The sequence below is a fragment of the Suncus etruscus genome, chromosome 6, assembly GCF_024139225.1.
Source record: "Suncus etruscus isolate mSunEtr1 chromosome 6, mSunEtr1.pri.cur, whole genome shotgun sequence".
Lineage (NCBI taxonomy): Eukaryota > Metazoa > Chordata > Mammalia > Eulipotyphla > Soricidae > Suncus > Suncus etruscus.
Window position 1 is genome coordinate 95,129,667 of NC_064853.1, and position 12,893 is coordinate 95,142,559.

Consider the following 12,893-nt stretch of genomic DNA (forward strand, 5'->3'; position numbering starts at 1 on the left):
TCAGAACCAAGAGTAACTCTTGAGCTTCTCCAGGTGTAGCCCAAAAGTAAAAAAGAAAAGACTTTTAAATGAAACCTTACATTAATCATTGCCAAGCTGCATTCTCATTTCTTTTTACATTTCCATCAGAAACAGATACTTTATGACAACTGTTCTTTAACAGAAGTAGGCTTATTTCTGCCTTTAGAGGACAGTGACTAAATGCTCAACCCAGAATGAGGCTTATCTAGCTTACATTTTTCTGAGATCATCTGGGAAGAGAAAACAATGCTGATACCCAGAGGCAATTTAGGCTGATCTTTCTTGGGAATCAGGTCTTTCCTGGAAGATTATTTTCTCATCAGAGCTGAAGAGGAAAGATCCATAGCACAGTTATACAGTGAGATCTGTAGAGTTTTACCTGAACTTTGAGTTACTGGAATCCCAGTGCTAGGCTCTGAGAGCTTATGGAGCACACTCAGCAGATCTCTCCTTGTATTCATGTGTACTAAGTAGGTCTGTGTTTTTCTTTTTTTTTTTCCTTGATTTTGTTTTGGGGCCAACCCAGCAGAGCTCAGGACTTACTCCTGACTGCCTCCAGGGAACCAAATGTGGTGCCAGGGATGGAACCTGGGTTGGCTTCATGCAGGGCAAGTTTCCTGCGAGTGACACTGTATTATTATTGTTCCAGGCAAGGTTTGTGTTTCTACTCTATGTGCTTATTTTTGTGCCTGTTTACATATGTATATATGTGTATGTATTCATATGCTTTGTTAAAATTATGAATCATTTTCATATGAATGAAATTGTTGTGGTTTTCCTTGCCCAATTGACTTTGAGACTATAAATCAGAAGGCTGGAAATATGACTCAAGTGGTTGAACATATGTCTAGCATGTGCAGGACCCTAACTTTGATCACCAGCACCATATGGCACTTACCCTCTCCACTAGCATTGCCAGGAATTGCCTTAATGGCACCCAAGCACCCACTGCCAGCCCTACATGGCCAGGGATTCTGTGGGAATGGCCCCATGCCCCAGAATGCTGTTGGATTAGGAAGGACAGGGAGGGGAGGAAAGCGTCTCGGATGGGAAGAGAGAAGAGAAGAAATTAGAAATAAGACTCTTTCCCCCAAAAGCAAAGGAATTGGCATATGCCATCTCTTTTTTTCCCCTCCCTTCACAACAACACAATGAAATGGTGAAAGCCAGAGATTATATTTTCAGTTGGCAGATGGTGTGATTGTTACAATGAAATAAAATGATCTAGTCAGTCTAACAGTTGACAGGCTTAAAATTTTAAAATTAGGGGAGAGAGAGAGAGCGCTCAGAATTTTAATCCCATAGTCACCTTTTTTAAAAAAAGTCTTAGATATATATGAATCACTGACAAGAGAAGTAATCTCCTTTGTCCAATAATAGGAGTATTCATTTAATATATTAGAGAAATACCCCCAATTTTTATTTTTATTTGGATACCATTTTATAATACTGTCACTTTATAACTTTTTTTGTTTTATATCTTTTAAAAATCTTTTTATTTTGAGGGAGGGCTGGGTCACACCTGATGGTTCTTGGTGTTACTCGGGGCTCTTAGTTCAGGGATCATTTCTATCATGCTCTGGGTTACTGGATCAAACCCAGGTCAGCAGGCAGGCACCTTACCTGCTGTACTGTCGTTCTGGCCCTAATTTCTTTTTATTTAGGGAAAAATTTCAGCCATTTCTTAGGGATATCCTGTAAGCTTTTGAGAGAAGAGAAACACATTGCTTGAAAGTATCTAACACATTCAGGGCCAGCGTGATAGTATAGAAGGCACCATGCTTGCTTTGCATGGAGTTGACCCATGTTCTATCCCCATCATCCCCTGAGCCACATCAGGGGTGATCCCTGAGGACAGAGTCAGGAGTAAGCCTGGGCATTGTCAGATGGGTCCCAAAACCAAGCAAAACAATAACAAAAAATATATATCAAACTTCCCCTTTCTCTCTTCTTTCCTTCTTTTTCTTGAAAAAATAATTACACATTTAAAGCATATATTGATCATTGTTCTTGTGTTAAAGACACAGATACTAAGCAGCACTCAGTACAATAAAAAAATAAACCACGAGCTATTTAAATAATATATGGAGGCATATTTTAAAAATAGCCACCAGCAGCACACAATAGAGACAGCTTTGGTGTAGAAGGGCTGTAAGTTTGTGCTGATCTCAGCACTTGGACCAGACTAGATCTAACTGGATGTGATCTGCTTTAGGAGAAGGAACTGTCTTTTCCCACTTTTCCTTCTAGGGTCTGGTGATAGCAGCCTTGCAACTAGGTTAAGTAGGGGAGTATCTGGGCTAGGAGACCAGCTGTCCAAGGGGGTTGTTTACAAGTGTACTTAGGAGCCACTTAGGAATGCCCGCTGCTTCACTCCTATTCCAGGTGCTGTGTTGAGTCCTTGTGGCCAGGAGATGGAGTGCTACTGAATACCAGGCTCCTTTACAGGTTTCTCCAAGTAGGCCACCCAGGGCTATCTATTTGTCAGTCTAGTTTGCCTCCTTAAACTGTGGCTTCTAGGCAGGACCAGTAGTCTAGTGTATATAGCACTTGGCCTTGCATGCAGAAGTTCGGTTCCTAGCACCACATATGGTCCCCTGAGCCCCACAGTTATGAGCACTATTGAGTATGGAACAAAAAAAAAAGGGGGGGGGGAGTGACTTTGCCTTAGAGTATAGGGAGAAGGGCAGAGAAGGAAGAAATGAGGGGGGGAAGTAAGAAGAGAAGGAAAGGAAGTAATGGGGGAGCAGGATTGGGGCCTTTGGGAAGTTGGGTGACATAGCTATACCCACACCGCAGAGTCAACAACACTGAAAACACAAGACCAAACTACAACTACCAAACTTTAAAATGTGCCTGACAGGATAGCAGCAGGCTGAGGTGGGGGCAGGAGGAAATCTGGCAACACTGGTGGTGGGATTGGTCTAATATTCATCTATTGATAACTTTGTAAAACACATTTTAAAAAATAATTAAGTTGGCTTTAGCGGATATTTGGTGTATGGTTTAAAATGGAAAAAGTGTTCTGGTTTCTTTGAAAAGCCTGACCGAATGAATGCCTAGTATAGAGTCCAGCCTCAGGTGAATGAGTTCAGAACAGTGAGGGCAGGGGACCTTACACACGGAACAACAGCACAACCCTGAGAACCAGCAGCTACCAGCTTTTTTTTTTTTTTTTTTTTAAATCTTTCGGCCACACCCAGTGGCTCTCAGGGGTTACTCCTGGCCATGCGCTCAGAAATCGCTCCTGGCTTGGGGGACCATATGGATGTGGGGGATCTAACCGTGGTCCATCCTAGGCTAGCGTGTACAAGGCAGATGCCTTATGGCTTGCACTACCTCTCCGGTCCCAGCTACCAGCCTTTTATCTCAACATCTCTCACCAGTGTCTTCCCAGAGCTACTGTTCCTTCCAGGGTCCTGTTTACTTGAAGGTGGATGCTCCCTAGTCTGGGATATTGGCAGAATAGAGATAAGGATAGGGAAGCCAGCCAAGGAAAGAACTTTGGAGCCTTTGCAATTTAGGGACCACTCCTGGTGGTGTTCAGGAGACTGTTATCTATCAAACTTGGGCTAATCTTGTGCAAGGCAAGTAAGTGACTTAACCCTGGTATTATGTATCTCAGTGGTGCTTTCCTTGCATTTTTGTCTTCATATAGCTCTTTTGTTGGCAGGAGGTGTATTCTCTGTCACAGCTATATACATACCGATTTTAGGTTTACTTCTGTGTCCTTATTTATCTATTTATTTTTGTGATACCAGGAATTAAAATTAGGGCCTCCAGTGTGCTTGGGTTTCTGTTCAACACTGAATCTCACCCCTGATTCTCTTTCCAGCTTATTTCTCTAGTTATGTTCAGCAGTGTTGTTTCAGATTTTCTAGTTAATTAGTGGCTGAAGCAGTTTTGTTGTTGTTGTTGTTGTTGTTGTTATAGACTCGTGATTATAATATTATTTAGTTGTATCATAAAATTGTTGGTTTCTGGCTTTTATCCTTCAAACCTTGTTGTCTTGTTCTGTTATCTTTTGACTTTGAATACTGTGAAGGTAAAATTTTTTAGGGAGAGGCTACTTAGGTTTGCTTTCCTCTCTTCATTGCCCAATAACTCCCCCCACCAAAAATTGATTTTTGAAATGCAGTAACTTTGCTCATTGGACCTCAGTGTAATTATTCTAGGAACCCATATTCTCCCTTCCACAGAGTATGACATATTCTTTCATGATATGGACTTAATTTTTTTTCAACTTTTGGAAGTTTTCTTTTTTTCTTTCATTTTTGTGTTTTGGGGAGCAATGAGGGAATTGCAGGGGTTGCTTCGGGAAGTATTGTGGGGCTAAAGGATGCCCTGGTTTGAACCCAGAGCCGCCACAAAATCTGTATTCACCCTCTGAACAAGCTCCCCAGGACTTATACATATTTTCTTTTTTAAAAACATGTTGAATCACCATGAAATACAGAGTTACAAAGCTGTTCATGATTGAGTATCATTCCTACTGTGTCTACTTCATCCTTTCACCAGTCTACTTCCCTCTCCTAGTATTACCAGTTTCCCCTCCTGCTCCCTAGCCTGCCTCTATGTCAGGCACTTGTCTTTCTTCCCTTTTAGACACTGGTTTGCAATACTGTTACTGAAAGGGCATCATGCATTACCTCCTTTGAGCACCCAGTTCTTGTCCAAAGTGATCACTGCTCACTGTCTTTGTCTTAGTGGTCCCTTCCTCTCCCCTTTCTTCCCTGACCTCCCTCCAGCCAGGTGTTTCCTTGAACTGTTCATTCTATTTTACTTTTCTTCAGAGATTCTAGTTATGCATGCACTCATGCTTTCTTATCTTTCTCCCGCCCTCTATCCTCCTGCCGCCCTTTGTAGTTCCTCATTCCCTCCCTCTGCACATACTACTATACTACTCAGTAGTCTGCAGGCTGGAACTTACCATTATTGTATTTGCCATCCATCAGTGTAAGTCAAAACATTTCTTCCAAGACACCAGTGATGACCTCAATGCAAAATGAAATAAAGGTTTTTCACATCATATCTTCCTTCGCTTTAGCGAACAATGAGGATCTTCCTTCCTTTTGAAATTCTCTGTCCTGTGCAAATGTATGACTGTGGGCTCTTGTGAGTTTCAAACCTCTGACCGTTTCTGAGCTGGGTTTGTTTCCACCTTTCAGTCATACCTCAATTCCCACTATTCCAACATGATTTTATCCATCGTCTTTGAACAGTTTTATTCATACGCTCTTCCACTGTGTCTCAGAAATCTCTAATTCTGATACAGTGGTTTCAGTTTCTATGCCCAATTTCTCCTGATTGAATATCCCACCAATTCTGTTCCTCAGAATTCTCATAGCTCCACCTCCACCTGGTTGCTCCCTTCCACATTCCACACTTCATCATTAACCCCCTTCCCTTCTCATCTTGCTGTCCAGGGCTTAGTGATGGTGCTGACGAGGTTTCACACACACTTTTGTTTTGCTCATATACTTATTGCCACTGAGTATCACACTCAGTTGTGGTATTTAAGCACATTGTGACTATAGTGCTCACTGGGAGCTTGTAGGAGTGGTCATGTGTTCACTGAGATTGTGCTCTGGAAGACACACCCTGATTTATAGGATTCTCAGTAGCAGCAGATCCCCAGTAGGAACTGTGCTAGATGCATGTGGGCAGCATCCAGAATCGAACTCTTGGCCTCGTTGGGCAGCACCCAGAATTGAACTCTTGGCCTCGTGTTTGCAAGACTGGTGCCTTTCAGCTGAACCACCCCTCCCCCACCCTCCTTCCTTTATATTGGTGATATATTCATTCAACCATCCCTGACACCTGTATGTTCCCTGTGCCCTCCAGCCCACAGTCAGTCTGTTACCATATGCTGTGGCTCTACTTAATAGTTAATTCTGCCTCCTGTCTCACATGCCTCATGTTACTACTTCAATTCTCTTTAGCTTTCCTCAACTAATGTATAAGCCTTCTGTCTCAGTCTTGATTTTTCAGATTCTCTCAGCAATAATTTATCTACTTACCTAAATCTGGTGGTTTCTAGCTCACACTAATCCCAGTATCATATCAAGAGTACAAGGTTAAAAAATAAAAAGAGTACAACGCTTGGCAGCCAATTCCTTATTTTGTGCCTTTAATAATTTTAAGCAGAGGCCAGAGAGATAGTGCAAAAGGTAATGTGTGTGTCTTGCATGTAGCTGACCATTTTAAGACCCAGGCACCACATATGGTCCCTTCAGGCACTACCAGAGGTCACTCTTGAGCAAAGAGCCGGGAATAGCCCCTGTGTGTGGCCTTAATCCCATTCTCCCTACAAAAAAAGAGAAAAAGAAAATATACAAAATTGTAATTATGAGATAGAATATCATTGTACCTGAAGGGACAGTACAAGGCCTTAAAGCTGCTTGCCTTGCAGGGAACTGATGCTAATTCCATCCTAGTACTGTTCCCCAAGCACAACCATGAGTAATCCCTGAGCATAGAGCTAGGAGTAAACTGGGAGTGGCCCAAATCTTCTCCTTCAATTAAAAACATTTCAGTAATTTATAAATATGATTATATCATTTGAAGTTTGGTGGTAAAGGGTTCTTTCCCTGCTATTAGTCTTTTCAGCTAACATTATCTTATTATGGTGCATTATTTCCCAAGGTGCTTACATTTATTTTCTTCTGAACCGTATTCAGGAGTACGCAGGATTTACTCCCGAGTTTGTGCTCAAGGATCACTACTGGTGGTGTTCACAAGACCATATATGACACCAGTGATAGAAGCATAGTTGGCCTTGTGCAAGGCCACTGTGTTAACTTTTTGTCACCACTTTTCATTTTGAGTATGTCTCCAGTAGGACTTTATCAATTGAACTTAGTTGCTCTGTGGTTGGCATTCTTTTCAGAGAGATTCTGAATTTGTTTTTGTCAAATGCCCTAGAAGAATCCTATTTTCAGTGGTTGCTTTGATTGTTCCCTTTCTAAGGAGAAAATGTAAATACAATTCTCACATTCACCTGCATGTAAGAGCTTGAGTATAGATTTGTGGAGAGTCCTCATTTACCTCCAACTGAGTCCAGGCTGAGAAGGCAACCTTTCTATCATCATTTTTCTATACCTATAGTCAGGATTCCCAACCCCTGCCTCATATTCTTCTTTTTTGGGGGGGGGGACACACCCAGCAGCACTCAGGGGTTCCTCCTGGTTCTACGCTCAGAAATCGCTCCTGGCAGGCTTCGGGGACCATATGGGATGCCGGGATTTGAACCACAGTCCTTGTACATGCAAGGCAAACGCCTTACCTCCATGCTATCTCTCCGGCCCCTGTCTTTTTTTTTTTTTTTGGCCACACCCAGCAACACTCAAGGATTACTCCTGGCTATGTGCTCAGAAATTTCTCCTGGCTTGGGGGACCATATTGGACGCTGTTAGTTTGAACCTCGGTTCATCCTAGGTTAGCAAGTTAAAGGCAAATACCCTACGGCTTGCACCAACACTCTGGCTCCTTTAGTTCTCATTTTTAAAAGAAATTCAAGGTAAGATATAACTCTAAACATAGAAGTGTTGATAACTAAGGGAAGGAGATGGAAGTGTGAGGGTGGCCCTATAATCTTTTTAGGGTCGTCAGTTCTTCCGATTCTTTTTTTTTTTTTTTTTTTTTTGGTTTTTGGGTCACACCCAGCAGTGCTCAGTGTTACTCCTGGCTCTGTGCTCAGAAATCGCTCCTGGCAGGCTCGGAGGACCATAAGGGATGCTGGGAATAGAGCCACCATCAGTCCTGGGTCAGCCACATGCAGGCAAACACCCTACTGCTGTACTATCTCTTCAGCCCCCCTTCTTCCGATTCTTGTTACTGTATTATATTGATCTTGTTAATGAATTACTGGTTAAAAGTATTGAAATAATAATTATAATTCCTTGGGTTTGTCTGTTTTTTCTTTTATTTGTATACTATGTATTTAAACACTGGTTTACTAAATTTATAATACAGTTATTTTGGGCATTCAATGTTCCAGCCCTAATCCCACCACCAGTGTGAACTTCCCTCCACCATCGTTCCTCGTTTCTCACCTAACCTAACATTATTAGCAGGCACAAAATAATTTATTTTATATTGCTTGTTACAATAAAATGGCTAATGGAATTATCAAAATATACTTCAGTAAAAGAAAATCTGTGAAGATTGTATCTCACAATGAGGTCATTAAAGTAATTGTCTGAGAGTTTGCTGAGCTGTTTGTTGCTAGTTGAGCCTTCAGTGCTACTGTTTTTGCTTATTGAGATCAGTTGACATCTGTGCTACTTTTGAATCTAATTTTATGTGCTCCTCCTGGACTGTCAGTTTTGTGGACTTTGGAGATGTCATACTGCTGTGGCTAAATGCTTTAGGAACTCCAGGATCTGTAGAACTGGAATGAATGCTTCTCAATCCACACACCCCCACCCAAGAGCCCCAGAGTTTTCAGCTTGAAGATCAGTGTATCTTTGAGTTTTAGCAGCTTGCCTTACATCTCTTCAGAATCTACGAAGCTGAGCTATTGTTTACATGGTGGCAGCTCTGGGATGTGGCTGCTGGGCTTTTAGCAGTGCTGAAGGTTTGGGGAGGAAGGTTGCCTACCCCCATTCTGAGAAAGACCCCGAAGCATTCAGTTTGAAAACTGGTGTACCATTTTGTCACATCAGTTTGGTGTCTAAGCAGAGATTATTTGCTAAGCAGTGAAATTGGGCTATTTGCATGGTGGAGCCTATGGGATGTGGGTGCATTGCCAGGATTTCAGCAGGGCTGGGATTTGTCCTGCCCTGTTTCTGAAGATGCCCCAGAGTTTTAGCCCAATTTACCATAAATTTTAGCGGCTTTACTTGCATCTCCTCCGAGATTAATTGTGAAACTGGGCCATTGTTTACATGTTGGCAGCTGTGGAATGTGGAATGTGGGTCAGGTTTATCGATCTTGTCAAACAAATGTTAGGTGGCATATTCTCCACTTCACAGTGTCTTTTTCTCTCCTGATAGGATTTTTCTTTTCTGCCCAGAACCTAGGCCTTTTAGCTTTTTAAAGGAAATCCTTTTTCTACAGCCAGCAGGAAATAAACGTGGATTGTTGAAATGTGGTGCTGGGTTACTTGGCAATTTCCAATCCTAATAAGCCACTGCTTCTCCTGTAAACTGTTTCTCTTGAAAAAAAAAAAAAGTCCAAAATTATAGGTTGTCATTTGCATGATGGGAGTCTATACATGATGAATGTAAAGCAATCAAAATATTATGAAACCCAGAAGCTAAATCAACCTTGAAATGAATGGTTTGGAAGATTGTGGCAAAACATGGTCACCCTTAACCACCGGGCCCCCAGCAGAACCAACTGTGGCCTGTTATCAATTTGACATGTTTTCTTCAGTTTTTTCCTTCTTTGCAAATTTTCTTTACAAAGTTGTCAGATAAATACATACTTTCACCTCATGTTTCTTATAGCACTGTGCACTCTTTATAGATTAAATAACACTTTTGATGGACTGTTTTTCCCTGTTGTATATTCAGTTCTAGTTTTTTAATCCTGTTGCTTTTGGTATCAAACTGCAGTGAGCATTTAAATGCAATAAAATATTTTTTCTTAAATACATTTAGGAGAGGGACTTGATACTATGGGACTTAAGTTACTTGCTTTATATGAGAGCACCACATATCTTCCAAGCTCCACCATAGTAATGATCCCTGGGTGTAGAACCAGAAGTAAGCCCCGAGCACTGGCGGGTGCCCCCTCTCCCAAAATGTATTTAGGATAAGGTTCTAGGTAAAATTGTTCACATTTTTAAGACTTTCGATGCACAGTGCCACATTGCTTATCGAAAGCCTGTTCTTCAGTCACTAGTAATGGTCCACAGGTGTAAAAGTTGAAAACTACTGGTCTCTCCCCACCCCCACTTAGAGCTGTCAGTTTGTGGTCTGCAGGTGTGGAAAGATTAAGGGTATTAAGCTAAGGGTACTGGGGTAAACTTTCATTTAATCTCTCAATAATCAAGCAGTAACTCAAGCAGACCATTTTCCCCTGTTGTTGGAGAGAAGTGTTGTTGATATTTGCTTTATGGTTTGCCCACAGGATATGGTGCCCATCATAGTAGATTACTGCCTCCTGCTACAGCGAAAGTGAGTATATACATTGTCAGATCCAATTATTTTGAACCCAGATTACCCTCGCTAATATAAGAATTTATCACTATGACTTCTGTGAATTTGGATAAGTTTTAAAATTTTTTTTTTAATTTAGGGCTGGAGAGATAGTATAGTGGATAGGGCGCTTGCCTTGCACATAGCTGACCCAGGTTCAATCCCCAGCTTCCCATAAGGTCCCCTGAACACCCCCAGGAATAATTCTTGAGTGCAAAGTCAGGAGTAAGTTCTGAGCATCACCAGTGTGACCTAAAAACTAATAAGGATAATAATAATAATTTTTAATTTATAAGAATTTAATTCTTTAACAGTTTGTAGCCCATTCACCTATAAACTTTTTTCCCCAAATTGATACTTGCCAAATAAAAAGGGACTAGAATCATGTATAATACTTATCTAAGTGAAAGAACCTTTCTGTTTAGAGTACATCAGTATAAATATACTCTTAAGTAGGCTTTGTTTGTTTAGATAGTAATCACATTAATTGGCCAACCTGTCTGAATTTATTCACACTTACAATAATAGTTACTGTTATAACTGCATGGCAGATTCCAAGACCCTTTTATCAGTGTGTTTAATTTTTGTAGCAACTTACCTCATTTGTGTAGCAATGAGGCATAAATATTTGTATTATCTTTATTTTTACAAAGGTGATTCCAGAGGCAGAAAGTGGTTAAATAACTTGCTGAATGAAGTGCATTTACACTTGGGCACAAGGTGGGATTCAAATGCTACAGGCACCATAACTTTTGTGCCCTTCTTCTTAACCACTAGCACATACAACCTTATTCATTTTTCGTTATTAAGTCACCATAATTGACAGAGATTACATACAACTTCTAGAATGTCAAGATCAAATGTTAAGATCCAGTGCAGAGAATCTGTTGGATAGGGGAGACCCAGGCCCTATCCAACATGGTCAGTTCCCTAGGGTGAACAGAAATGAAGGGTTTGTGGGTATTCATCAGTCCAACAGTACTCAAGGGATACTCCTGGCTCTATCCTCAGGGTTCTGGTGATGTTGAGGACCAAATGAGGGTCAGCTATGTGCAAGGCAAGCATCTTTACCCCTATACTATATCTGATTTCTATTATGGAAAATTTTAAAATTAACTTTATTCACGGTGCTATCTTTCCAAACTAAGTATTCTCTTTATACCATCTTTATTTGCATTTAGTTTCATTAACAGCTAATGTCTTTTCTTCTAAATGTTTCAAGTTTCTTGTGATATCAATTTTACCTTCAGGAATGCTAAGATTGTGCAAAACACAAACACAATATTCCCAAACTTAATCTAGATAAACTGATTTTAGGTCACGTCTGCTTCTGTAATCATTATTTGTACAGTTTTCGTACCCAAGCAAGTTATATATATTAATATCTTCAGGTTTTCATGGTGTGTGTGTGTGTAAACAAATGGTATTAAGAGGCCAACTACTCTCTTTGATTCTTTTTGTGTTTATTTGTTTGTTTGTTTGGGCCACACCTGGAGGTGTTCAGGGATTAATTCCTGGCAGTGCCTCTATGGGATGCCAGGGATCGAACCACTGTTGGCTGCGTGCAAGGCAAAAATGCTGTGTGATTTTCATTCCAGCCCTCCCTTTGATTCTTAGCCAACTTGGCTGTTTCATTGATATTTGGACCAGATGCTACAGTGTTCTCAAACTTCATGGTCTGAGCCCTACAAGGCCACTCCAATCATGCTAGAGGGCTTCAGGGTTATTCTTTCTGATTGGGGGTAAGGTATGTGGTGTTGGGATCAAACCAGGTTGGTCTTGTACTAGGCATGGCCCCTAATCCTTGTACTGTTTCCTGACCCTCAGTACATTGTTTTTGTACTTAGTTGTCTTATTTCATAGAACAAACTGTTTATGTGGTTTAAGTAAAAATACACCGCAAATTCTGAACATTTTGGGGGTTTTTTTTGGGCCACACTCGGTGACACTTAGGTATTATTCCTGGCTATGTGCTCAGAAATCGCTCCTGGCTAGGGGGCCATATTAGACCCTGGGGATTGAACTGAGGTCTGTCCTGGATCAGCTGTGTGCAAGGCAAATGCCCTATTGCTGCGCTATTGCTCTGGCCCCAAATTCTGAACATTTTTAAATAATTTATTTAAACTAAACCATGATTTAAAGACAATCACTATTATAATCATTGTTACCTTATGGTGTGTAATTCACAGTAGTAATATTAAAATTGAATTAGTATACAGATGTATTCCATTCCTACTTAATTCTTTTATAATGTAAAATCCTTTTAATGAAAGAACTATATCTTTTTCCTCACAGAGAATACCAATCTATGTATTATGGGCATCTTTTATTTAGCTTTAAGTGTTTTTAAAACCTTTTTGGTTTCTTTTTGTTGTTGTTTGTTTGTTTGTTTTGGTGCCACATCTGATGGTACAGAGCTTATCCTAGCTTTGGGCTCAGGGAATCCCTACTGGTACTCAGGGGCCCCACTCCTATATTTAGTGGGAATGTATTTTGTTCTGATTTTAGATTTGATATAGTCTTGGCTGGTGTTAGCATTTATGCCCTGATTTCCTTCATATCACCTTTTGTATTTTGTGAACTTCTAGGAAGTGCTGAGTTCTTTATAGTTTTTTTTTTATTGTAAAATTGATAATGCCAAAAGTCAATTTGGCCTTTTTTTCTTATCATTTTGAAGTTATGAACGATTAACTTCAAATATCTTTAATATGAGTATTACCACTAAGT

The 12,893-nt window shown here is 40.6% G+C and overlaps 1 protein-coding gene across 2 annotated transcripts in view; it reads left to right on the forward strand.

The window, feature by feature from the left end:
- The window catches only part of VPS8 (VPS8 subunit of CORVET complex), a 272,714-nt gene that overhangs the window by 78,219 nt on the left and 181,602 nt on the right, over positions 1-12,893 (forward strand). For both annotated transcript variants that reach the window (XM_049775814.1, XM_049775815.1), the window contains one exon: positions 10,099-10,145. In XM_049775814.1, coding sequence (XP_049631771.1) covers positions 10,099-10,145 — 47 coding nt within the window. The remainder of the gene's footprint in view (positions 1-10,098; positions 10,146-12,893) is intronic.